The sequence below is a fragment of the Saccopteryx bilineata genome, chromosome 6 (genome assembly GCF_036850765.1).
Source record: "Saccopteryx bilineata isolate mSacBil1 chromosome 6, mSacBil1_pri_phased_curated, whole genome shotgun sequence".
In the NCBI taxonomy this organism is placed as follows: domain Eukaryota; kingdom Metazoa; phylum Chordata; class Mammalia; order Chiroptera; family Emballonuridae; genus Saccopteryx; species Saccopteryx bilineata.
In genome coordinates, this window is record NC_089495.1 from 150343657 (window position 1) to 150369095 (window position 25439).

General features: G+C 45.0%; 1 protein-coding gene across 2 annotated transcripts in view; it reads left to right on the forward strand.

The window, feature by feature from the left end:
* Positions 1 to 1529: 1529 nt before the first annotated feature.
* The window catches only part of UBXN2A (UBX domain protein 2A), a 45805-nt gene continuing 21895 nt past the window's right edge, over positions 1530 to 25439 (forward strand). For both annotated transcript variants that reach the window (XM_066234685.1, XM_066234686.1), the window contains exons 1-4: positions 1530 to 1662; positions 18722 to 18773; positions 22572 to 22710; positions 23562 to 23668. In XM_066234685.1, the coding sequence (XP_066090782.1) occupies positions 18736 to 18773; positions 22572 to 22710; positions 23562 to 23668 (284 nt within the window). In that variant the 5' untranslated portion in view covers positions 1530 to 1662; positions 18722 to 18735. The remainder of the gene's footprint in view (positions 1663 to 18721; positions 18774 to 22571; positions 22711 to 23561; positions 23669 to 25439) is intronic.

Sequence of the window (25439 nt, forward strand, 5' to 3'; positions counted from 1 at the left end):
CTATTTTATTTCAATAAGGTAGCAGGGCAATTACTATAGGGAAAATATTTGACTGTCAAATAAAAACAAACAAAAAACTAGCTTTAGGTAAAGACATTTCATTGTAAGAGATTATTCCAAGAAGAAAAGGACTATTGCAGTGGGGTGTGTGGTATAAGGGCATGATTAATGCTATAGCGGAACTCTGACCACGCACAAGATCTGCAACTGTCTCCAAGGTCTGTTGGGCGTGTGTGTGTGTGTGTGTGTGTGTGTGTGTGTGTATATATATATATATATATATATATATATATATATATTTTTTTTTTTTTTTTTTTTTTTCCATTTTTCCAAAGCTGGAAACGGGGAGGCAGTCAGACAGACTCCGGAATGCACCTGACCGAGATCCACCCGGCATGCCCACCAGGGGGCGACGCTTCGCCCCTCTGGGGCTTCGCTCAGTTGCATCCAGAGCCATTCTAGCGCCTGAGGCAGAGGCCACAGAGCCATCCCCAGCGCCCGGGTCATCCAGCTCCAATGGAGCCTTGGCTGCGGCTGCAGGAGGGGAAGAGAGAGACTGAGAGGAAGGAGAGGGGGAGGGGTGGAGAAGCAGATGGGCGCTTCTCCTGTGTGCCCTGGCTGGGAATCGAACCCGGGACTCCTGAACGCCAGGCCGACGCTCTACCGCTGAGCCAACCGGCCAGGGCCTGGGCATTTTTTTTTTACAGGGAACAAAGGCTACAAAGAACAGGTTGTGGAAAAGTGGGACGAACGGCTGGAGGTAGCAGTGATTAATTGCACCTCAGATTAGCGAATATTTTACAAGGAAGTCAGCCTATTTTCAGGATTGGCAGATAAGAAGCTGTATGCTGGCTCAGGTTGAGGGTTGGGTCAAAGTTTAGGGGGCTGGAGAAAGGAGAGAAGCTTAACAAAAGTTTGGTCAAGTCTAGGTAGCCTGTGTTTTGTCCACACTGGTTAGTGAGTACGATCAGTTCAGCGAATCATGTACGAGGCAAAAAGAATGGGAAGTTGAAGTGTTTGTGTCTGACCTTGTCATAGGTAAACAAGGGGGCATCCCTGAGTCACATCTAAATCACATGGGGAAGGTGGTTTGCTGTAAACCGTTTCAAGAACACACAGAAGTAAGGAGGATTTCCTTAACTGTCGCTTTCCACAATCTCAGGGCTCAGATTCAAGTTAAGCATTTCCAGGGTTCAGGTTTAAGTTCAACATTGTCAGAATGCAGGGAAATCTCTCCACCAATTCGGTCAAAGGCTGAAGAAGTACAGCGGGGAAGGAGACGCTGGATGCTCAGGTGAGCGCACACCCAGCTCCCTGCTGCGCGGGGTGCAGAGGCCTCCAGCAGTCGCGCTTAGCGGCGGGACGCGGGTGACCGCCATGAAGCTGGGAACCCCGAGGCCAGACGCACACGCCGCCAGCCCCGCCCCCACGCGCGCCCTCGGGTCTGCGCAGAGCCGGTTCTGCGCGCGCCCGCCAGCCTCGGGCGGCGGTCACAGAGGAAGGCGGCCGGGTCCCGCAGGCGCAGGAGGTCTGGGCGCTCCGGTGCTCGGGCTCTGAGGAGCTCCAGTCTGGCGGCGGCGGCGCCCGCGGCCCCGAGCGCGCTGAGGACGGAGCCGGGAGGGGACAACACGGCGCGGCCCCCTCCAGCGGCCACGCCCGGAGGTGAGTGTCCCGGGGCCGCCCCGCTCTCGGCTGGGTGCGGGGCTGGGCGGTCCGTTCGCTGCCGGGCTGGGGCCGGCGTTTCGCGGGAGGGGCGATGAGGACGGTCGGGTCGGGCCGTGCTGCCGCGCTCGTCTTTGTCTCGGTGAACCGGGTCCCGGAACGGTTTCGGACCCCTATCTGCGACCCCGAAAGGGCGCCATCGGGCGGCGGCGGGCCGAAGCTCCGGCCCAGCCCCGGGAAGCCGCGGATCTGGACCGCGGGCTGACTGCTCCCGAGCGCGGACTGTGCCAGAGCCCCGCCCCTGGTCTGCTCCTTCCGAAGACGCTCGGACACTTCCAACTGTGCTGTCAGAACGTCCCCATTTCCAAAGGGGAGGTGCGGAAGCACAGCATGAACTCCACGGCACCTGTTTTGGATCGACATTTCTTAGTTAACTTCATTACCAGGCTCCCACAACTCACTTGACTTTTGCAGGTTTCGTGTTCGCTGCTTTTATACTTAATTTCTTTTTTTTTTTTTGTATTTTTTTTTTCCTGAAGCTGGAAACGAGGAGGCAGTCAGACAGACTCCCGCATGCGCCCGACCGGGATCCACCCGGCATGCCCACCAGGGGGCGACGCTCTGCCCATCTGGGCCGTCGCTCTGTTACAACCAGAGCCATTCTAGCGCCTGAGGCAGAGGCCACAGAGCCATCCTCAGCGCCCGGGCCATCTTTGCTCCAATGGAGCCTTGGCTGCAGGAGGGGAAGAAAGAGACAGAGAGGAAGGAGAGGGGGAGGGGTGGAAAAGCAGATGGGCGCCTCTCCTGTGTGCCCTGGCCAGGAATTGAACCCGCGACTCCTGCACGCCAGGCCGACGCTGTACCACTGAGCCAACCAGCCAGGGCCCTTAATTTCTTTTTTAAGTGTGCCTGTTTTTCTTTTTACTCGCAGTTTATTGCTTCTCAGCAATAATGAACATCAGTGCGGTTTTCTATATTGGTCCCTTCGTACATAAATTGAGATTGTTGAAAATAAAGATAGGAAACTGACAGTCTCTATGGATGTCACTGTGGAACTGTCAAGTGTGGCAGATGGTGTACGCAACAAGAAAATCAACTTCCTTATTTCATAGTCATGGCTCAAGTGTGTTTTGGGAGAGTTTATAAGTTTTTAAATTATAGTTTAGTTTTAATAGGACAAACTTAAAGTTGTGTTGATTTTGTGTCTTCTATATAAACATGCTGAAAGTCATATTGACTTAAAATCCAATTTAATTCAATGAATGTTGAGCATCTATGTGAAACAGTTATTGTTAGTGCTAGGCACTGGTTGTATCTAAAAATAAGTGAGAATTGTGTGCAAAATGAAGTAAGTGATTAAGTACCCAAATAATAATGATACAGGCAGAATACAGTATTAACAGACACTACTCCTTATTGACCATTTACTCCTGGTAAATACTTTACATGCATACTTTAATTATTTAATGTTGGTCAAATAAGTTTGTAAATATGATATATATGTTTGCTAGCTTATAGTTTGCATTGGGTGTGGGGACAGGCTGTTAGCAGGCAGGGTCTGAGGCTTAGTTTTTTTAAATTTATTTTTATTTATTTATAGAGAGAGGGATAGATAGGGACAGACAGATGGGAATGTAGAGAGATGAGAAGCATCAATCATTAGTCTTTCATTGCGCGTTGCAACACCTTAGTTGTTCATTGATTGCTTTCTCATATGTTCCTTGACCGCGGGCCGTCAGCAGACCGAGTAACCCCTTGCTTGAGTCAGCGACCTTGGGCTCAAGCTGATGAGCTTTGCTCAAACCAGATGAGCCCGCGTTTAAGCTGGCGACCTCGGGGTCTCAAACCTGGGTCCTTCCGCATCCCAGTCCGACACTCTATCCACTGCACCACCACCTGGTCAGGCTCAAAGTATTTCTAATGACTTAGCCCCAACACTTGCTTTGCTGTAGTTGGGGATGGCACCTTAAAATATAAGGTACAGGGGATCTCTAATTCTGCCTAAAAGTATAAAAAATTGTGGGCTTCTCACTATCAGCAGTTTTAAAGGTAGAGTCAGAACAGAACAACCCCCATAAAGTATCAAGAGATAACATTTAGACCTTAGTTGTGTTTAAACTCCAGGCCCAGCCTGACCTGTGGTGGCGCAGTGGAATAAAGCGTCGACCTGGAACGCTGAGGTCACCTGTTCGATACCCTGGGCTTGCCTGGTCAAGGCACATTTGGGAGTTGATGCTTCCTGCTCCTCCCTTCCTTTCTCTCTCTCTCTCTCTCTCTCTCTCCTCTCTGAAAATTGAATAAATAAAATCTTGAAAAAAATAAACTCCAGGCCCAGAAAAACTGCAATGGCTGATGACCCCTACACTAGCGGTGACCAATCGATACCTCTGGGACTTTGAAAGGGACACACCTGGAAAAGCTGAATATTCTATTGAGATCCTCCCAAGACCTTCCCTAAAATCTTCCCCTTTGGAAAACAGATTAAAACCCTTAAGAGGAAGAACCCAGCCTGTGTCTTGAGCACACCCTTCTTTCTTCAGGTGTTCTATCTCTTTTTCTCTCTTTCTCTCTCTTTCTCACTCTCACAAGCACTCCCCCGAGCCTTTTCTTTCCCCTTTCTTTCCACAAGGTGTGTACCCTTGCTTTCTCTCTCCTAAGCTCCAGAGGCCCTCTTTAGCCTCTGTAACGTTTTACTGAGTTCATGCAGCCCAGTTGGCTCACTTCTTCTACCTCTGCAACATTCTAAATTAATTTTCTCTTATAGAGTTCTTGGCTCTCAATTCTTTCTCAGCCAAACTCAAGGAGGTCTAACTTCACTGTTCACTATTAACATTGTGATGGCAACCACTATAGATTTTTTTTTAATTTTTAAAAATTTATTTATTTATTCATTTTAGAGAGGAGAAGGAGAGAAAGAGAGAGGAGAGACAGAGAGAGAGAAGGGGGGGAGGAGCTGGAAGCATCAACTCCCATATGTGCCTTGACCAGGCAAGCCCAGGGTTTCGAACCGGCGACCTCAGCATTTCCAGGTCGACGCTTTATCCACTGAGCCACCACAGGTCAGGCGTCCACTATAGATTTTGTCTTTAAGGTCTTTACATTGTGTTGGGCAGATAAAATATATTATGCTCACTTTGTTAAAGATGGCGCTGCCCACATGGAAGCCCATCGCCCCAGGTGATATTAATGTGTGTTGGGGAGGGCTGTGGGCAGGCAAGATGCTTGTAGCCTGGCGCTTGGTTTTAGGACTAAGCCTTTCCCACCCTTTTTGATATGGGGTGGTGCAATCCCATCATGCCCCAGATAAGTGACTTTGTATTAGAGACTTCCCTGTTTTGTATATTGGATTAAAGGTTTTGATTTCTACACTGTAAAATGAGGGCAGAACGGGAGCTTGCGCTCTTAGTTCCTGAGATTAGCATTAGAGAGCAGAGCAGAGAGAGGCCACTTGGAGGAGGCCAGGAGAAAAAGTCAAGATGGCGGAGTGTTGAGTGAGAAGCCAGTTTGTGCAGAGTTTGTATCTGGGAGAAGGAAGGTGATGGGGAACAGAGGTGAATAAGTCTGGTGAGCTAGAAACCTTTGATTTTAGGAAACTCAGATAAGTCATTAGCTTTGTGAGCACTGAATGAGTGGGTTTTGGAGGCCAGTGTGTGTTTTTACTTGCCCGCAGGGTGCAAGCTAGGATTAAAGATGATGGCCCACCAGTTTTTGGCTCCATTGTTTCTTTACCAACTGTCGGAACTCAATGCAAACCTGCATGGGCCAGGCTGCTGTGATGCCACGTGGCCCTGGCCGCTGGCTTTACACATTGTCATTGAGGGAAACAGATATTAAACAATCATCGCACAGTAAATGCCAACAAACCTAGATAGAAGCTAAAAAAGGAAGAATGTAGAGTGTTGTGAGAGCAAGTAAGGGTTTGGCGTGGCGGGGCTCTTACCCTAGCCAGGGAAATCAATTAAGGTTTTCCCTAGGAAAGTCATCTTCAAGCTGAGATATGGGTAAGTATGCATAGGTGCAGGTGACTCCCAAAGGAGGCAAGAAAGGACCAAAGGAAATAGGTTTCACAGAGGCTTGGGAGGATTTCAGGAACTGAAAGGTCAAAGCAATTGGATTGAATGTAGAAAACAAAGGGAGGCAGTGGTTAGGGCCAGAGAGATGCTGCAGGGCCCCTTAAGCAATGTTAAGGATTTGTGACCAACTTTCTTTTTTTTTTAAATTTTTTTATTTTATTGATATTACACAGGGGGAAAGCAAGAAGTATATTGTTTCACTTTTGTTATTTATTGCTTGCTTGCTGCTTGTTGCATATGCCTTGACTAAGTTAGCCCAGGGTTTCGAACTGGCGGCCTCAGTATTCCATGTTGACTCTCTATCCACTGTGTCACCACAGGCCAGGCATATTTTTTAAAACTTACAGAGGACTTTTCTGTTTTTTCTCTCTCTTTTTATTATTTTTTTTCTTAGCTTGATTGATTTTAGACAGAGGATAGAGAGAGAAAGGTGGGGGAGGAACGGGAAGCACTAGCTTGTAGTAGTTGCTTCTCTTATGTGCCTTGATGGAGCAAGCCTGGGGTGTCTAACTGTAAAGCCAGTATCCAGGGCCACTATCATAGCCACCCGACCCATGCAGGTTCGCATTAGATTCGGACAGTCGGTAATGAAACAACAAAGCCAAAAACTGATGGGCCATCATCTTTAATCCTAGCTTGCACCCAGTGGGCAAGTAAAAACACACACTGGGCTCCAAAACCCACTCACACTCAGTGCTCACAAAGCTACTGACTTATCCGAGTTTCCTAGAATCAAAGGTTTCTAGCTCACCAGACTTACTCACCTGTTCCCCATCTCCTTCCTTCTCCCTGCACAAACTCTGCACAAACTGGCCTCTCACTCAACACTCCACCATCTTGGCTGCTTCTCCTGGCCTCCTCCACGTGGCCTTTCTCTGCTCCCCTCTCTGCTCTCTCCTCTAATATTAATCTCAGGAACCAAGAGAGCAAGCTCCCGTTCTGCCCTCATTTTATAGTGTAGAAATCAAAGAATCCAATATACAAAATAGGGAAGTCTCTAATACAAAGTCACTTATCTGAGGCATGATGGGATTGTACCACACCACATCAAAAAGGGTGGGAAAGCCTTAGTCCTAAAACCAAGCCCCAGGCTACAAGGATCCTGCCTGCCCACAGCCCGCCCCCACCACACATTAATATCACCTGGGCAACAGGCTTCCATGTGGGCAGCACCATCTTTAACAAAGCGAGCATAATATATTTTATCTGCCTAACACTAACCCACCACCTCAGCATTCCAGGTCAACACTCCTATCCACTGCGCCACCACAGGTCAGGCAGTCTAGAGAGGACTTTTGAAATCACCAAATTTAGTGAGAGAACAGGACAGTGAACTTCTCTGTAATATTATCCAAAGGATTTGTACCTTATTCAAAGAGAGTGGGAGTTCCTTGAAGGGTGTTAAGCAAAGAAGTCCCACAATCAAATTTGTATCTTGCTTGACCAGGCGGTGGCGCAGTGGAAAGAGTGTCTGACTGGGATGCAGAGGACCCAGGTTCAAGACCCCGAGGTCGCCTGCTTGAGCGCGGGCTCATCTGGTTTGAGCAGAAGCCCACCAGCTTGGACCCAAGGTCTCTGGCTCCAACAAGGGGCTACTCGGTCTGCTGAAGGCCTGTGGTCAAGGCACATATGAGAAAGCAATCAATGAACAACTAAGGTGTTGCAATGCGCAATGAAAGACTAATGATTGATGCTTCTCATCTCTCTCCGTTCCTGTCTGTCTGTCTCTGTCTATCCCTCTCTCTGATTCACTCTCTGTCTCTGTAAAAAAAATAATAAATAAATAAAATAAAAATTTGTATCTTAATCAAAAAGATCGCCCTGAAATCTGTGTAGAAATCAGATTGAATGGGGACACAAATGCATGTGAGAAAACCAGCTAGAGATGGAGTTCTGCTGTAAAAATAAGGCAAATTCTAAGGGTATGTAACTGATCCCTTCCTGCTGTGTTAGGAAATCTATATTCATATCTTTTGGAGAAATTATCGCAGGTTTTCTAAAGATTGTATTTAGTATGGGTTTTTAAAAGTAGATAATTTTTCAGGAACCCTGAATTTCTTGGTGTCAAAGGATGGGTGACTCAGTGACCTTGACAATATCTACCAAAGTTTCACCTTCCCCTAGGATTTTCTCATCTAAATTACTTTGTCACTATCACTTTAGTCCTTCAGAACATATAACTCACTCATAAACAATTTTTCTAGAAGACACAAAGCTATTTTCTTTTTTACAGTGATTCCAGACAGTTAAGCTGAAACTTTCCAAAAGGTTTTATTTTTTTATTACTTAATAGTAAACTAGAATTCATGAAATATACAAATATGACTGATTCTGACACTACCATAATTCGCACTTGGAAGCCTAATTCTATTCCACAGAAGATCTGAGTGAAGGAACTCCACATGGGAATGTGACCCACTGTTTTCTTTTCCTTTGTGTTCAGTGCCAGAAGTGGCTTTACCCTTAAGGAGAAACTACAGCTTCCACATAAAGATAACCTACTCAGTGGTATGATATCTTTTTTCTTTTTTTTTTTTGTATTTTTCTGAAGCTGGAAACGGGGAGAGACAGTCAGACAGACTCCCGCATGCGCCCGACCGGGATCCACACGGCACGCCCACCAGGGGTGACGCTCTGCCCACTAGGGGGCGATGCTCTGCCCCTCCGGGGCGTCGCCCTGTTACCACCAGAGCCACTCTAGCGCCTGGGGCAGAGGCCAAGGAGTCATCCCCAGCGCCCGGGCCATCTTTGCTCCAATGGAGCCTTGGCTGCGGGAGGGGAAGAGAGAGACAGAGAGGAAGGAGGGGGGTGGTGGAGAAGCAAATGGGTGCTTCTCCTGTGTGCCCTGGCCGGGAATCGAACCCGGGTCCCCTGCACGCCAGGCCGACGCTCTACCGCTGAGCCAACCGGCCAGGGCCTGGTATGATATCTTGATACAAATTCTTACCTTTGAAAAATGTAGCCTGCCTGACCTGCAGGCGGTGGTGCAGTGGACAGAGCATTGGCCTGGGACACTGAGTACCCAGGTTCAGAACCCTGAGTTCACTGGCTTGAGTGCAGGATTATCCAGCTTGAGCGCAGGGTCTCTGGTTTGAGCCTGGAATCATAGACATGACCCCATGGTCGCTGGCAAGAGCCCAAGGTGTCTGGCTTGAAGCCCAGAGTTGCTGGCTTGGGCAAGGGGTCACTGGCTCTGCTGGAGCCCCTTGGTCAAGGCACATATGAGAAAGCAATCAGTGAACAACTGAGGTACTGCCTGACCTGTGGTGGCACAGTGGATAAAGTGTCGACCTGGAACACTGAGGTTGCTGGTTCAAAACCCTGCACTTGTCTGGTCAAGGCGCATATGAGAGTTGATGCCTCCTGCTCCTCTCTCTCTCTCTTTTTCTCACTCTTTCTCCTCTCTAAAATGAATAAATATATTTTAAAAAATTAAAAATTAAAAAGAAACAACTGAGGTACCGCAACTATGAATTGATGCTTCTCATCTCTCTCCCTTTCTGTCTGTCCCTGTCCCCCCCCCTCTCTCTCTTGCTAAAATAACTTTTATTATTATTATTTTTTTGTATTTTCTGAAGTTGGAAATGGGGAGTCAGTCAGACTCCTGCATGCGCCCTACCAGGATCTACCCGGCATGTCCACCAGGGGGCGATGCTTTGCCCATCTGGGGTGTCGCTCTGTTGCAACCAGAGCCATTCTAGTGCGTGAGGCAGAGGCCATGGAGCCATCCTCAGCGCCCGGGGCCAACTTTGCTCCAATGGAGCCTTGGCTGTGGGAGGGGAAGAGAGAGACAGAGAGGAAGGAGAAGGGGAGGGGTGGAGAAGCAGATGGGCGCTTCTCCTGTGTGCCCTGCCCGGGAATCAAACCTGGGACTCCTGCACGTCAGGCCGACGCTCTACCACTGAGCCAACTGGCCAGGGCCTAAAATAACTTTTTTTAAAAAATATTTTTTTTTATTTATTCATTTTAGAAAGGAGAGAGAGAGGGAGAGAGAGAGAGAGAGGAGAGAGACAGAGAGAGAAGGGGAGGAGGAGCAGGAAGCATCAACTCCCATATGTGCCTTCACCAGGCAAGCCCAGGGTTTCGAACCGGCGACCTCAACATTTCCAGGTCAACGCTTTATCCACTGCGCCACCACAGGTCAGGCCTAAAATAACTTTTTTTTTTTTCTAAAATAACTTTTTAATGTAGTCTGTATTATCTGTTTATAAAAATAAAATTGGTAATATGCAAAGTTTTCGATTTAAAGTCTAACATAAACATTAAACACACAATCTATTTTTTTTCTTTTTCCCACTTAATCTATTTTGACTGGATTTTCTTTTTAGTGGATATGTTCCAAAAATCTCAATCTACTCTTTGTCTCCTGACTGAGTTAATCACTGCAGTTGTGGGAGTAAGTGGGATAAGGTGTTTGGTAAACTGTGATATGCAATACAAATGTAAGATAGTGGTGGTACTAATTGGAAATAAACTGAAGCAAAATGAAGAAATTGTTCCTCTGTCCATTCTGAGGCCCACTTCATGCTGGTAACTTAGATATCTGTCAGATAGCTTCTTAAATTCTCTGCTGTACAGAACATGGCTTAGGCTCATTTGTATTGCATGACTGTGATAATTGTGGAAGCTCACTCAATGGGTATAAATAAATTTTATATGTTTCATTTACATATTACTAATTTATGGTAGGAAATACCTAAAATAATGGTGACTTTACATTCATGTTAGAGTAATTTCTTACTTCTATGTCATATTTTAAGTTAGTAATTTATTTTTTCTTGTTAGTCTGTAAACTCGCTGGTAATAAAGGCTGTCTGTCCTATTGATCATTCTATTATAGATTCTAAACCAGTGCCATGCACACAGTGGTAAGAGGTTCAATAAGTATATAAAATGTTTTAAAAGTTTGTTAGTGAAATCACAAGTAAAATTTTATAACCATGTCAAAATTAAAACTTTTAAGACTGATGGACAGATGAGAAAAGAGAAAGGAGCATAACATTATTGTATTTTCAGTATCTCCTTTGCTCCTCAAAACAACCCTGTGAGGAGGATAATTATCTCCATGTACAAGTTTGGCAACTGAGACTTATATTAAGTTAAAATGTTAAAGGTCACCCAGCTCAAAAATGATGTAACCAGTATTCCAGTACAAGTCAGTTTGAAACCAAGTTCTCTTCATTCTCTTTTGCTCTGATAAAACAAGCAAAACAATTTATCAGTAGCCTATTAACTATGAAATGATGAAAATATTAGTAATTTGTTAGAAAATTCTAGCCAGTTAATGGGAAATATCATCAAACACTTTGCACTTGCTATGCAGTGGCAGAAACACAAAATGTGCAAGTCACGATACCTGTCCTCAAGGATCTTGGTTCCAATAGAGAAAGCCTGGCCTGTGGTGGCACAGTGGATAGGGCATCAGCCTGGAACACTGAGGTCGCCAGTTCATAATCCTGGGCTTGCCCAGTTAAGACACACACGACAAGCCAACAAGCAAACAGCTAAAGTGAAGCAACTCTTGAGTTGGTACTTCTCCCTCCTTGTCACTTCCTCTCTCTGTCAAATCAATAAACAAAGTCCTTAAAAGACACAGAAGCAGCCCTAGCCGGTTAGCTCAGTGGTAGAGCGTCAGCCTGGTATGTAGGAGTCCCGGGTTTGATTCCCAGCCAGGGCACACAGGAGAAGCACCTATCTGCTTCTCCACCCCTCCCCCTCTCCTTCCTTTCTGTCTGTCTCTTCCCCTCCCGCAGCCAAGGCTCCATTGGAGCAAAGTTGGCCCGGGCGCTGAGGATGGCTCCATGGCCTCTGCCTCACGCACTAGAATGGCTCTGGTTGCAACAGAGCGATGCCCCAGATGGGCAGAGCATCGCCCCCTGGTGGGCGTGCCGGGTGCATCCCAGTCGGGTGCCTGCGGGAGTCTGTCTGACTGCCTCTTCGTGTCCAACTAAAGAAAAATACAAAAAAAAAAAAAGACACAGAAGCAGTAGTAAACAATATCAGACAATATGATTTAAACGCCAAAAATCTAAATGCTTTAATAGTGTTTATTATTTCATCCTTATGGTAGAAGTGGATCTTGGGTTGGGACTTGGAAGGATAATTAGGATTTCAGTGCTAGAAGTATAGTTACAATTGTGCCAAGAAGTGGAATGAATATGTTATGTTTATGATAACAATAAGGATTATATCTAAACTAAGGGATTATCTTAGAGTATGTAATTGAAAATAATGTTGGAAAATGTCAAGTGAAATAAAAGCAAACAGCACCACCAAAATGTAATGACCACAAGTGCTGGGATATTTTTTTTTTCTTTTTCTTTTTCTTTTTGTATTTTTCCGAAGCTGGAAATGGGGAGAGACAGTCAGACAGACTCCCGCATGCGCCCGACCGGGATCCACCCGGCACGCCCACCAGGGGGCGATGCTCTGCCCCTCCGGGGCGTCGCTCTGCCACGATCAGAGCCACTCTAGCGCCTGGGGCAGAGGCCTAGGAGCCATCCCCAGCGCCCGGGTCATCCTTGCTCCAATGGAGCCTTGGCTGCGGGAGGGGAAGAGAGAGACAGAGAGGAAGGAGGGGGATGGAGAAGCAAATGGGCGCTTCTCCTATGTGCCCTGGCCAGGAATCAAACCTGGGTCCCCCGCACGCCAGGCCGACGCTCTACCGCTGAGCCAACCGGCCAGGGCCAAGTGCTGGGATCTTTGTTTTGTTCAGTATGTATCCTAGAATTATGCCTGGTATGCAGTAGTTGCTAAATATATATTTTTTAATTTTTGAAAAAACTTTACTTGCCCTGGCCAGTTGGCTCAGTGGATAGAGCGTCACCCTGGTGTATGGACATCCTGGGCTTGATCCCTGGTCAGAACACACAGGAGAAGCGACCATCTGCTTCTCTTCCCCTTCCTTTCTCTCAGCCAGTGGCTCAACAGGTTCGAGCATCGACCCCAGGTGCTGGATAGCTCAGTTGATTCAAGCATCTAAAACCGGGGTTGCTGGATGGATCCTGGTCGGGCAGATGCGGGAGTCTGATTCACTACCTCCCCTCCTCTCACTTAAAAACAAATAAATCTTAGGTATAATTAATATGCAATAAGGTACACATATTAAGGCATACCATTTAATGAATATCTTTGTATTAAATATTAATACTTTATTTAAATATTAAGTACTATTAAATATTAAATAAAATAGTAATTCAGTTGTCATGTTTGGTTTTTTTTTCATTTTTTATTTTTTTACAGAGACAGAGAGAGAGTCAGAGAGAGGGGTAGACAGGGACAGACAGACAGGAATGGAGAGATGAGAAGCATCAATCATTAGTTTTTTGTTGCGCATTGCAACACCTTAATTGTTCATTGATTGCCTTCTCATATGTGCCTTGACCATGGGCCTTCAGCAGACTGAGTAACCCCTTGCTCAAGCCAGCGACCTTGGGCTCAAGCTGGTGAGCTTTTGCTCAAACCAGATGAGCCCTCGCTCAAGCTGGCGACCTTGGGGTCTCGAACCTGGGTCTTCAGCATCCCAGTCCAACGCTCTATCCACTGCGCCACCGCCCGGTCAGGCCATGTTTTATTTCTTTCTTTTTTTTTAACTTTTTTTTTGTTTTAAATTTTTATTTATTTATTTTTTTACAGAGACAGAGTGAGTCAGAGAGAGGGATAGACAGGGACAGACAGACAGGAACAGAGAGATGAGAAGCATCAATCATTAGTCTTTCATTGCGCGTTGCAACACCTTAGTTGTTCATTGATTGCTTTCTCATATGTGCCTTGACCACGGGCCTTCAGCAGACCAAGTAACCCCTTGTTGGAGCCAGCGACCTTGGGTTCAAGCTGGTGGGCTTTTCCTCAAACCAGATGAGCCCGCACTCAAGCTGGCGACCTCGAGGTCTTGAACCCGGGTCCTTTGCATCCCAGTCCAACACTCTATCCACTGCGCCACCGCCTGGTCAGGCCATGTTTTATTTCTTAAGTAAACTAAAAGAAGCAAATAAGTCAAAATGTAAATTTTTCTGAATCTGAATGGTACGGATGGATGTTTATATTTTTCTCTATTTTGTGCATGTTTGAAAGAGAAGCAGGTTTTTTTTAATGATTTATTTTATAGATTTTATTAATTTTTAGAGAGACAGGAGAGAGAGTGAGAAAGAGAGAGAAGGAGGAGGAGCAGGAAGCATCAACTCCCATATGTGCCTTGACCAGGCCAGCCCAGGGTTTCAAACTGGCAACCTCAGTGTTCCAGGTCAACGCTTTCTTCACTGCACCACCGCAGGCCAGGTGGGAAGCAGTTTTTAAAGGCAAGCAATTAAATAGTTTCAGAAATTATGAGATTTGAAGGACAAAGTCTTAGAAGAAAACACTAGTGGACACGAAATTCTGGTTTTCTAAATATATTTTTGATTTGTTTTCTGGTTTTTAAACTTTTTTAATTTTATTCATTTTTAGAGAGAGAGAGGGAGGGAGAGAGAGACAGAGAGAGAGAAGGGAGGGAGGAGCTGGAAGCATCAACTCCCATATGTGCCTTGACCAGGCAAGCCCAGGGTTTCGAACCGGTGACCTCAGCATTTCCAGGTCGACGCTTTATTCACTGCGCCACCACAGGTCAGGCTGGTTTTTAAACTTTTTATCGAAGTAATATACACAGTTTAAAGAGACAGTGTGGGCCCTGGCCGGTTGGCTCAGCGGTAGAGCGTCGGCCTGGCCTGCGGGGGACCCGGGTTCAATTCCCGGCCAGGGCACATAGGAGAAGTTCCCATTTGCTTCTCCACCCCCCCCCCTCCTTCCTCTCTGTCTCTCTCTTCCCCTCCCGCAGCCAAGGCTCCATTGGAGCAAAGATGGCCCGGGCACTGGGGATGGCTCCTTGGCCTCTGCCCCAGGCACTAGAGTGGCTCTGGTCATGGCAGAGCGACGCCCCAGAGGGGCAGAGCATCGCCCCCTGGTGGGCGTGCCGGGTGGATCCTGGTCAGGCGCATGTGGGAGTCTGTCTGACTGTCTCTCCCCGTTTCCAGCTTCAGAAAATATATATATATAAATAATAATAATAAAAAAAAATAATAAAGAGACAGTGTGGCTTTATTGACTGCTACTTTACCCTGTAGCTAAAAGGTAGAGTCTGAAGTTATTGCTCAGGATGCTGTTAAAGATGATGTTCCCCACCTGTGCTCCCTACTCAGTCCTCAATCCCCTCTTTTCATTTATTTATTTTTATTTTTATTTTTTGTATTTTTTTTTCTGAAGTGAGAAACGGGGAGGCAGAGAGATAGACCCCTGCATGCTCCAGACCGGGATTCAACCTGGATCCCCCCAGCATGCCCACCAGGGAGGGGGTGATGCTCTGCCCATCCAGGGCACTGTTTTGTTGCAACCTGAGCCATTCTAGCACCTGAGGCAGATGCCACGGAGTCATCTTCAGCACCTGGGCCATCTTTGCTCCAGTGGAGCCTTGGCTGTGGGAGGGGAAGAGAGAGACAGAGAGAAAGTAGAGGGGGAAGGGTGGAAAAGCAGATGGGCCCTTCTCCTGTGTACCCTGACCAGGAATCGAATCCAGGACTTTCACATGCCAGGCTGTTGCTCTACCACTGAGCTAGCCAGTCAGTGGTAAAAAAAAGCTAGCCCTTTTTTTCCTAAAGAGATGGGGGGAAGACAGGGACAGGCAGACAGGAAGGGAGAGAGATATGAAGCATCAATTCTTTATTGCGGCACCTTAGTTGTTCATTGATGGCTTTCTTATATGTGCCTTGACTGGGGGCTCCAGCTGAGCTAGTGACCATGGGGTCCTCTCTATGATCCCACACTCAAGCCGGTGAGCCCACACTCACGCTGGTGAGCCCATGTACAAGCCTGCGACCTCAAGGTTTCGAACCTGCATCCTCAGCATCCCAGGCTGATGCCCTATCCACTGCTCCACTGCCTGGTCAGGCCCCTCTGCCCTTTTGAATTTCCTTCCTTTTTTCTTCCTGGTAGTTTCACCTAGTTTCTCAGAATTGCCCACAGTTGTCTCATGAATATACGAAGAAATAAATTTACCATCAGTTTATATTCAAGTCATAATAAAAACAATAAAGGTACTTATTTATTTATTTATTTTTACAATAAAGGTATTTAAAACAATTTTCAAGGATAGAATATTTTCCAGAGCAGACTCCAGTGTTCTACTTGACTTCCTAGCAAAACAGAGGCTACATGGGAATTAGTGCTCCAGCCAAACTGGCTGTGGCTATGGGCCGGGCTCCATTAGCAGTGGGAACTGGAATAGGAGTCAGGACCTGAGACCAGTCAGACTTTGATTTTATCTGGTGGAAGCTGCCCCTGGAGGCTCGCTTACCCAGATTAACTTCACCTCAAGATCCTTTGGAGATTTTTAAGTGGGGCCAGTAGACTACTGTTAGTCCCCATTTTTTTCCTGGTTCTCATGGCTTTGGGATGGATCTGGTGGACCTTCAGGAGCCGTGCCTGAGGTCTGCTTTCTATTAAAATACACTTAAGACTTACATTAGCAGTACTGTATTTGCTTTCTGCATATGCACTCTCTAGAGAGAATTTAAAAAACAAATTCTTATTTGATACACTCTGTTTGAAAGTTGAAACATTTTTAATGCTTTATAAAAATTTAGCTTGATTTTGTAAAAATCTAGCTTGATTATGTCTCTTTTTGGGTGAGCGTTTTTCTTTTTTTTTTAATCTGTAGTGTAATTTCTGGGACCTTCATATCATAAACAATCTATCATGATCCCATGTTAACATTCTTTTTTTTTTTTTTTTTTTTTTTGTATTTTTCTGAAGCTGGAAACGGGGAGAGACAGTCAGACAGACTCTCGCATGTGCCCGACAGGGATCCACCTGGCACGCCCACCAGGGGGCGATGCTCTGCCCCTCCGGGGTGTCGCTCTGCCGCAACCAGAGCCACTCTAGCGCCTGAGGCAGAGGCCAAGGAGCCATCCCCAGCGTCCGGGCCATCTTTGCTCCAATGGAGCCTCGCTGTGGGAGGGGAAGAGAGAGACAGAGAGGAAGGAGAGGGGGAGGGGTGGAGAGGCAGATGGGCGCCTCTCCTGTGTGCCCTGGCCGGGAATCGAATGTTAACATTCTTAACTATATTGTTTTAAGCACATATAAAAAGTTGTAATCTGGTTTGGGGATGACTTTTAAAAGTATAGTCATGAATTAAAACTAACATAGAGGTTTACTAATGCAGTACACTAATATTTTTTATAGCTTATTTAATTTTAAAACATTAAAAAGTCATTGATTTGTGTGTGTGTGTGTGTGTGTGTGTGTGAGAGAGAGGAAGACAGACAGACAGGAAGGGAGAGAGATGAGAAGCATCAACTTGTAAATGCAGCACTTTTAGTTGTTCCTTGATTGCTTCTTATACATTCCTTGACCAGGGCCGGGGGGGGGGTAGGGGGCTCCAGTCCATCCAGTGACCCCTTGCTCAAGCCAGCGACCTTAGGCTTCAAGCCAGTGACCTTTGGGCTCAGGCCAGCAACCATGGGGTCATTTCAGTGATCTCAGGTCATGTCAGTGATCCCACTCAAGCCGGAGACCCTGCACTCAACCTGGTGAGCCTGTGGTCAAGCCGGCGACCTTGGAGTTTCAAACCTGGGTCCTCATTATCCCAGGTCAACTCACTATCCACTGTACCACCACCTGGTCAGGCTTGATTTCTTTTTTTTCTTTCTCTCCATAATCAGTTTGGTTGTGTTTTTCTTAGTTAAATAATCAGACATCCCAGATTAGATAAAAAACAGACCTGATTTTTCCTAACTGGAATTTTTTTTCATTGATTTGAGAGAAAGGAAGAAGGAGAAGGGGAAGAGAAAGAGAGGAAGGGAGAGAGAGAGAGAGAGAGAAGCATCAACTCATTGCTACACTTAGTTGTGCACCCATTAATTGCTTCTCATACACACCCTGAGTATGGCTCAAATTAGCAACATTGGTAAAAGGCAAAAGATTTATGCGATCTGAAGAGAAACCAGAGTATATTGAATTAGCAACCTTGGGGCCAAGCCAGTAACCCCAGGATCGAGCCAGTTCCCTGAGGATCAGCAACCCCAGGATCAAACTGGTGGCCTTGGTGCTCCGAAACGACCCTCTATACTCTATACATGCACCACCAGCCAGGGCTCCTAAATTGAATTTTTAATTTTTATTTATTGATTTTTTTTAGAGAGAGAGGAGAAGGGAAAGAGACAGAAACATCGATTTGTTGTTCCATTTATTCATACATTCATTGGTTGATTCTTTTTATGTATTGATTTTTAGAGAGGAAGGGAGAGAGAGACAGAGAGAAACATTGATTTCATTCTTCAACTCATTCATGCTATCATTGGTTGATTCTTGCATGTGGTCTGACTGGGATCGAAACTGCAACCTTAGCATGTCAGATGACACTCTCTCTAAGCTACCCAGCCAGGGCCTCATTGGTTGATTCTTGTATGTGCCCTGACCAGGGATGGAACCCCCACCTTAGCATATCTGGATGATGTTCTAACTAATTGAGCTACCTGGCCAGGGCCCTAACTTGAATTTTACAAACTCAGTTTTAATTTTGCAATAGGCAGACAATTCAAAACTATTGTCTCTGCTTGTCTTCACATAGCACATTTGTGTGCTGCTACTCTATGTAAGAAAGAGGTGGACATAAATATTTGCTTACGTTAGAAAAAAAAATTTTTAAGTACGGTTACCCATAAGCTGGGAGAGAGAGGACAGGGTAGAAGTAGCAAAGATGGGAGCTGATTCTTCTGAATATATCTTGTTTTTTAGGTTAACTTTGGAACCATATAAGTATTTTACACAAAGCAAATTAACTGAATTGACTATGAAGTTGGTGGCAACACCACACAGGAATTATTTCAGTTTAAAACACAGTAATTTTACTGTGTATTCCAATGACAGCTTTGGGTTTGGTCACTTATTATTAAGACCTTTTAGTGTTACTTTAAAATACTAAATTTGCAACTTTATATATTTTTTTACCTTTATAGTAAAGCAGAAGAGAATGAAAGAAGTCGATAATGTTGAAAGTATAAAAGAATGGTAAGTGAACTCAGTCTACGAAGTTCCTTTGTTATTAATGCCTTTTTTTTTTTTAACAGAGACAGAGAGAGAGTCAGAGAGAGGGGTAGACAGGGACAGACAGACAGGAATAGAGAGAGATGAGAAGCATCAATCATTAGTTTTTCGTTGCAACACCTTAGTTGTTCATTGATTGCTTTCTCATATGTGCCTTGACCGTGGGGCTACAGCAGACTGAGTAACCCCTTGCTTGAGCCAGCGACCTTGGGTCCAAGCTGGTGAGCTTTTGCTCAAACCAGATGAGCCCACACTTAAGCTGGCGACCTCCGGTCTCAAACCTGGGTTCTCTGCATCCCAGTCCAACACTCTATCCACTGTGCCACCACCTGGTCACCACTGTTATTAATGCCTTTTAAGTGTCTTTTTTATTGCATTTCACTAACTAGAATAGTAAGTGTTCATTATGATTATCTTAGTTAAATGCCTAATGGTAATATATTTAAAATTTTTATTTATTTTTTTATTTATTCATTTTAGAGAGGAGAGGGAGAGACAGAGAGAGAGAGAGAGAGAGAGAGAGAGAGAGAGAGAAAGAGAAGGGGAGGAGGAGCTGGAAGCATCAACTCCCATATGTACCTTGACCAGGCAAGCCCAAGGTTTCGAACCGGCGACCTCAGCATTTCCAGGTCGACGCTTTATCCACTGCGCCACCACAGGTCAGGTCGGTAATATATTTTAAAGTAATTTTTTTTCTTTTTGTATTTTTCTGAAGTTGGAAACGGGGAGGCAGTCAGACAGACTCCCGCATGCGCCCGACCGGGTTCCACCCGGCATGCCCACCAGGGGGCAATGCTTTGCCCATCTGAGGTGTTGCTCTGTTGCAACCAGAGCCATTCTAGTGCCTGAGGCAGAGGCCACAGAGCCATCCTCAGCGCCCGGGCCAACTTTGCTCCAATGGAGCCTTGGCTTCTGAAGGGGAAGAGAGAGACAGAGAGGAAGGAGAGGGGGAGGGGTAGAGAAGCAGATGGGCACTTCTCCTGTGTGCCCTGGCCAAGAATTGAACCCGGGACTCCTGCACGCCAGGCCAACGCTCTACCACTGAACCAAGTGGCCAGGGCCTAAAGTAATTTTTTTTACCATTGCAGCATTGAGTAGATTTTAGTGAAGTCACTAAATCTTCTTGTTATTGATAAAAAAAAAATTTGTTAGGACAGTTGACGTGACAATTGCCAAAAGTATTTTTAAGAATTTAAGTGAGCCTGACCAGGTGGTGGCACAGTGGACGGAACATCAGACTGGAATGCAGAGGGCCCGGGTTCGAGACCTCGAGGTCGCCAGCTTGAGCTCAGGCTCATCTGGTTTGAGCAAAGCTCACCAGCTTGGACCCAGGGTTGCTGGCTTGAGCAAAGGGTTACTCGGTCTGCTGTAGCCCCACAGTCAAAGGCACAAATGAGAGAGCCATGAACAACTAAGGTGTCGCAATGAAAAACTGATGATTGATGCTTCTCATCTCTCTCCGTTCCTGTCTGTCCCTATCTATGCCTCTCTCTGACTCTCTCTCTGTAAAAAAAAAAAAAAAAAAAAAGAATTTAAGTGAAATAAAGACATTCTTCTTTATTTTTTTTGTTAAATTTTTCTGCTTGCATGTTATATCTGTCATATAAGTAAGAAATTCAAGAACTGTTTTTTTCGTTAGCCTTCTATATTGGAGTCACAGTGGAAATATTTTGTCTTTGGGGTCCGATAAACCTAGGTTTGAATCCCATCTCTGTCTTATACTATCTCTCTGACTTTTGAAGAACTTAGATAGATTATTTGAGCTTCAATATTGCATCTATAACCAGGGGCTATACCTAGGAACCTGAAAGATTTGGGGAAGAATTAGATATCCAGTATAAAGCACTTAGTGTAGCATTAGCCTGTAGAAGTCACTCAATAAATGGATGATGTAAAATCTATGATTCTTACCAATATAGGTTTTATTTTCACTTATCTGAGGTGAAATACATTTTGTCTTATGCTCTTTTTTATTACTTACCTATTTTTTTTAGTTTTGAGAGGAAAAGTAGGCAAGAAAGACAGGAAGGGAGAGTGAGGGTGAGAAGCATCAGCTTGTAGTTGCTTTCACTTTGGTTGTACATTGAGCTTCTCATAAGTGCCTTGTCCCGGGCCACGTCAGCCTCCCTTTGCTAAAGGCAGCAACCTTGGTTTTTTCATGCCAGCGACCTTCTGCCTCCAGTTGGCCAGCTCTGGGATCATGTGCATGCCCCCCACCTTCTGCCCCTTTCAAGCCAGCCACTCCATGCTGACAAGCTCACCCTCAGAGCCAGCAACCTCAGGGTTTCTAACTGGCGACCTCAGTGTTGAGAGTTGAGACTTTATCCACTGTGCCACCTCTGATCATGCTCTTTTTTTGTAGAAACAGACAAATATTTATTTCACACTTACAAATACTTTGTAAATGCTTCTGTATCAAAGAAACATTTGTTATTTTTTTCACTGGTGTTTCTTGTTTTATATATATACTGCTCACAAAAACTAGAGGATATTTTATCACTTCATATTCACTTTGAAATATCCCCTAATTTTTGTGAGCAGTATATTTGATACTAGCTATATCGTTGTGAGATTGTGTCCTAAGACCACCCCCAGGTTTGCTGATTTGCTGAAAGGATTCATAGCATAGACTCCTACTAATGGACACAAAGCGAAATCAGCAAAGGGAAACAGCACATGGGGTGAAGTCCAGGGGAAACCAGGCACAAGCTTCCGAGAGTCCTCACCGAGACATACTATGTTCTTTTTGCATGAAACTATATAATATTGTATGTCACCTCACTAAAAAAAGAAAAACAGAGTATTAAACCACTAGAAATAAAAATGTTCAGTGGGACATCTCATTCTGACACGTGCCAAGTAGCAAAACTATGATTATGACTTCCTTCTGGATTATCACCCTTAGTTTCAGGAGTGCTTTCTATTATCAAAAAGTATAACCTCTTCTAAAGCCTTTTTGAGCCCTTTACAAAGAATACATTTTTTACTCTGGACCAGTGGTTTTCAACCTGGTGAAATTTACCCCTCACCCCCATAGCAGAGATGTTTTTGATTGTTATAATACTTTGGGGGAGGAAGAGAATGCATACTACTGACATCCAATGGTTTGAGGTCATGGACACTTCTGAACATCTTTTAATACATAGGACAGCTATGTATACATATACCTCCCCAAATGTCAACAGACTGAAGTTGAGAACATGCTGCTCAGGATCAAAATGGTTAATGACTTCCCAATGCCACATATCTATTATCTTAACTAAGAGGAAAGTCTAAACTATGGGCTTAGAAGTAGCATCTTGGCCCTGGCCAGTTGGCTCAGTAGTAGAGTGTCAGCCTGGCATGTGGATGTCCCAGGTTCAATTCCTGGTCAGGGCACACAGGAGAAGTGACCATCTGCTTCTCCACCCCTCCCCCTCTCCCTTCTCTCTGTTTCTTTTCCCCTCCTGCAGCCAAGGCTCCACTGGAGCAAGCATTGAGGATGGCAACATGGCCTCAGCACAGATGCTAAAATGGCTCTGTTTGCAATGGAGCAACGGCCCCCGATGGGCAGAGTATCGCCCCCTGGTGGGCTTGCCTGGTGGATCCCGGTCGGGCACATGCAGGAGTCTGTCTCTCTGCCTCTCCACTTCTCACTTCAGAAAAATACCAGAAAAAGAAAAAGAAAAAGAAAAGTTCAGGATCCCTTAACTAGGATAATTTATGTAAATTTTTAGAGAGCTAGTAGTTGATAATGCTTATTTTTTTTGTGTGTGTGTATAGGGTTTGTGAATCAGGACCTGACAGTCAACCTCTGAGTGATAATCGACAAACATCCTGTGAATATTTTGTTGACAGCCTTTTTGAGGAAGCTCAGAAGGTTGGTGCCAAATGCTTGTCTCCCACTGAACAGAAGAAACAGGTAAGTGCCCATCGCTTTTTTCTCTTCAGTATTTTTCAAAATATGGACCTTTTAGAGAATCCACGAGGTCCAAACTGTTTTCATAATAATAGTCAAATGTTATTGCCTTGTTACTACACTGACTGCACTGATGCTGCAGAAGCGAGGGTGGGTCCCAAAGCTGCTGGCCCCTTAGAAGGAATCAGTGGCACCAAACTGACTTCTAGTAATTCCTGAATTCTTAGCTTGCACTTGTGGGGGAAATAAACCCTAGTTAAAACTGAGAGTTTTGTTTTGTTTTTTACAGAAACAGAGAATCAGAGAGAGGGATAGATAGGGACAGACAGGAACGGAGAAAGATGAGAAGTATCAATTATCAGTTTTTCTTTTGCGACACCTTAGTTGTTCATTGATTGCTTTCTCATATGTGCCTTGACTGTGGGCCTTCGGCAGACCGAGTGACCCCTTGCTCAAGCTCGAGCCAGCGACCTTAGGTCCAAGCTGGTGAGCTTTGCTCAAACCAGATGAGCTCGCGCTCAAACTGGCAACCTCGGGGTCTCAAACCTGGGTCTTCTGCATCCCAGTCCGATGCTCTATTCACTGCTCCACTGCCGAGTCAGGCGAGAATGTTTTTGATGAAGCAGTAAAAATTATAAACTTTATTAAATCCCAACCCTTCAGTACACGTTTTATTAATATTGTGTGACAAAATATGAAGTACAGGTAAAGCATGTCTACAGGATACAGAAGTATCATACTTTTTATTAACATGATGCATTGTTTCTTTTAATAATTGAATTTATTGGGGTGAACATTGATTAATAAAATTATGTAGGTTTCAAGTGTACATTTTGTTTCTTTCTGCTATGCAGGTAGATGTAAGTATAAAACTATGGAAAAATGGATTCACAGTCAATGATGATTTCAGAAGTTATTCAGATGGTGCAAGTCAGCAGTTTCTGAATTCCATCAAAAAAGGGTAAGTAATCTGTAAATAGAAGGGTATTTTAGGCATGTTTAATTTGGAGCGATCCTTTTTTTTTATTTTTCTGAAGTGAGAAGCAGGGAGACAGAGAGACGGGATCCACTGCATGCACCCGAAAAGGATCCACCCAGCAAGCCCACTAGGGGGCAAGGCTCTGCCCATCTGGGGCCATTGCCCCATTGCAGCCAGAGCCATTCTAGTGCCTGAGGTGGAGGCCATGGAGCCATCCTCAGCGCCCAGGCCAACTCTGCTCCAGTGGAGCCTTGGCTGCAGGAGGGGAAGATAGAGATAGAGAGAAAGGAGAGGGGAGAAGGGTGGAGAAGCAGATGGGTGCTTCTCCTGTGTGCACTGGTAGGGAATCAAACCTGGGACTTCCACACGCTGGGCCTACGCTCTACCACTGAGTCAACCAGTCAGGGCTGGAACGAGGGATAGGGACAGACAGGAACGCAGAGAGACAAGAAGCATCAATCATTAGTTTTTTGTTGCGACACCTTAGTTGTTCATTGATTGCTTTCTCATATGTGTCTTGACTGCGGGCCTTCAGTAGATTGAGTAACACCTTGCTCGAGCCAGCGACCTTGGGTCCAAGCTGGTGAGCTTTTGCTCAAACCAGATGAGCCTGTGCTCAAGCTAGTGACCTCAGGGTTTCAAACCTGGGTCCTCTGCATCCCAGTCTGACGTTCTGTCCACTGTGCCACCGCCTGGTCAGGCTATGTTTAACTTTTTGAAGAACTGCCAGACTATATTCCAAAGTGATTGTACCATTTTACATTCCCACCAACAGTGTATGAGAATTTCAATTTTTTCATATTGTCAGTACTTGTCAGTTTTTAAAAAACCTGTTATAACCATTGTAGTGGATATGAAGTCATATCTTACTGTGGTTTTGATTTGCATTTCCTTAATGACCATTGATGTTCAACATCTCTTCATGTATTTATTAGTCTGTGTATATAGTCTTTCAAAAAAATTTATTCAGATTCTTTTTCCATTTCTTTGACTATTTAAAAAATTTGGTTATTTGCCTTTTTATTGAGTTGTGCAAGGTCTTTATATATTCTGGATACAAGTCCCTTATCAGATGCATGATTTTAAAAGACTTTATCTCATTATTTGTGTTGCGTTATCTTTTTTTAAACTATATTTTTATTTTATTCATTTTAGAGAGGGGAGGGAGGGAGAGAGAGAGAGAGAGAGAGAGAGAGAGAAAAGGGAGAGGAGCAGGAAGCATCAACTCCCTGGGCAAGCCCAGGGTTTCGAACAAGTGACCTCAGCGTTCCAGGTCGACACTTTATCCACTGCACCACCATAGGCCAGGCTTTTATATTTTTATTTATATATATATAATTTTTTAAACTGATTTATTTTATTTTATTTATTCATTTTAGAGAGGAGAGAGAGAGACAGAGAGGGAGAGAGAGGAGAGAGAGACAGAGAGAAAAGGTGGGGAGGAGCTGGAAGCATCAACTCCCATATGTGCCTTGACCAGGCAAACCCAGGGTTTCGAACCGACGACCTCAGCATTTCCAGGTCGACGCTTTATCCACTGCAACATCACAGGTCAGGCTAAACTGATTTTAAAGAAAGGAATGGCACCCTGACCAGGGATCAAACCAGTCACCTCTGTGCTTTGGGACAATGCTCTAACCAACGGAGCTAACTGTCCAAGGCCTGCTTTTCATTTTCTTGATGATGTGCTTTGAAGCACAAAAGTTTTTTATTTTGATGAGGTCTGATTTATCTGTTTTTGTTTTGGTTACTT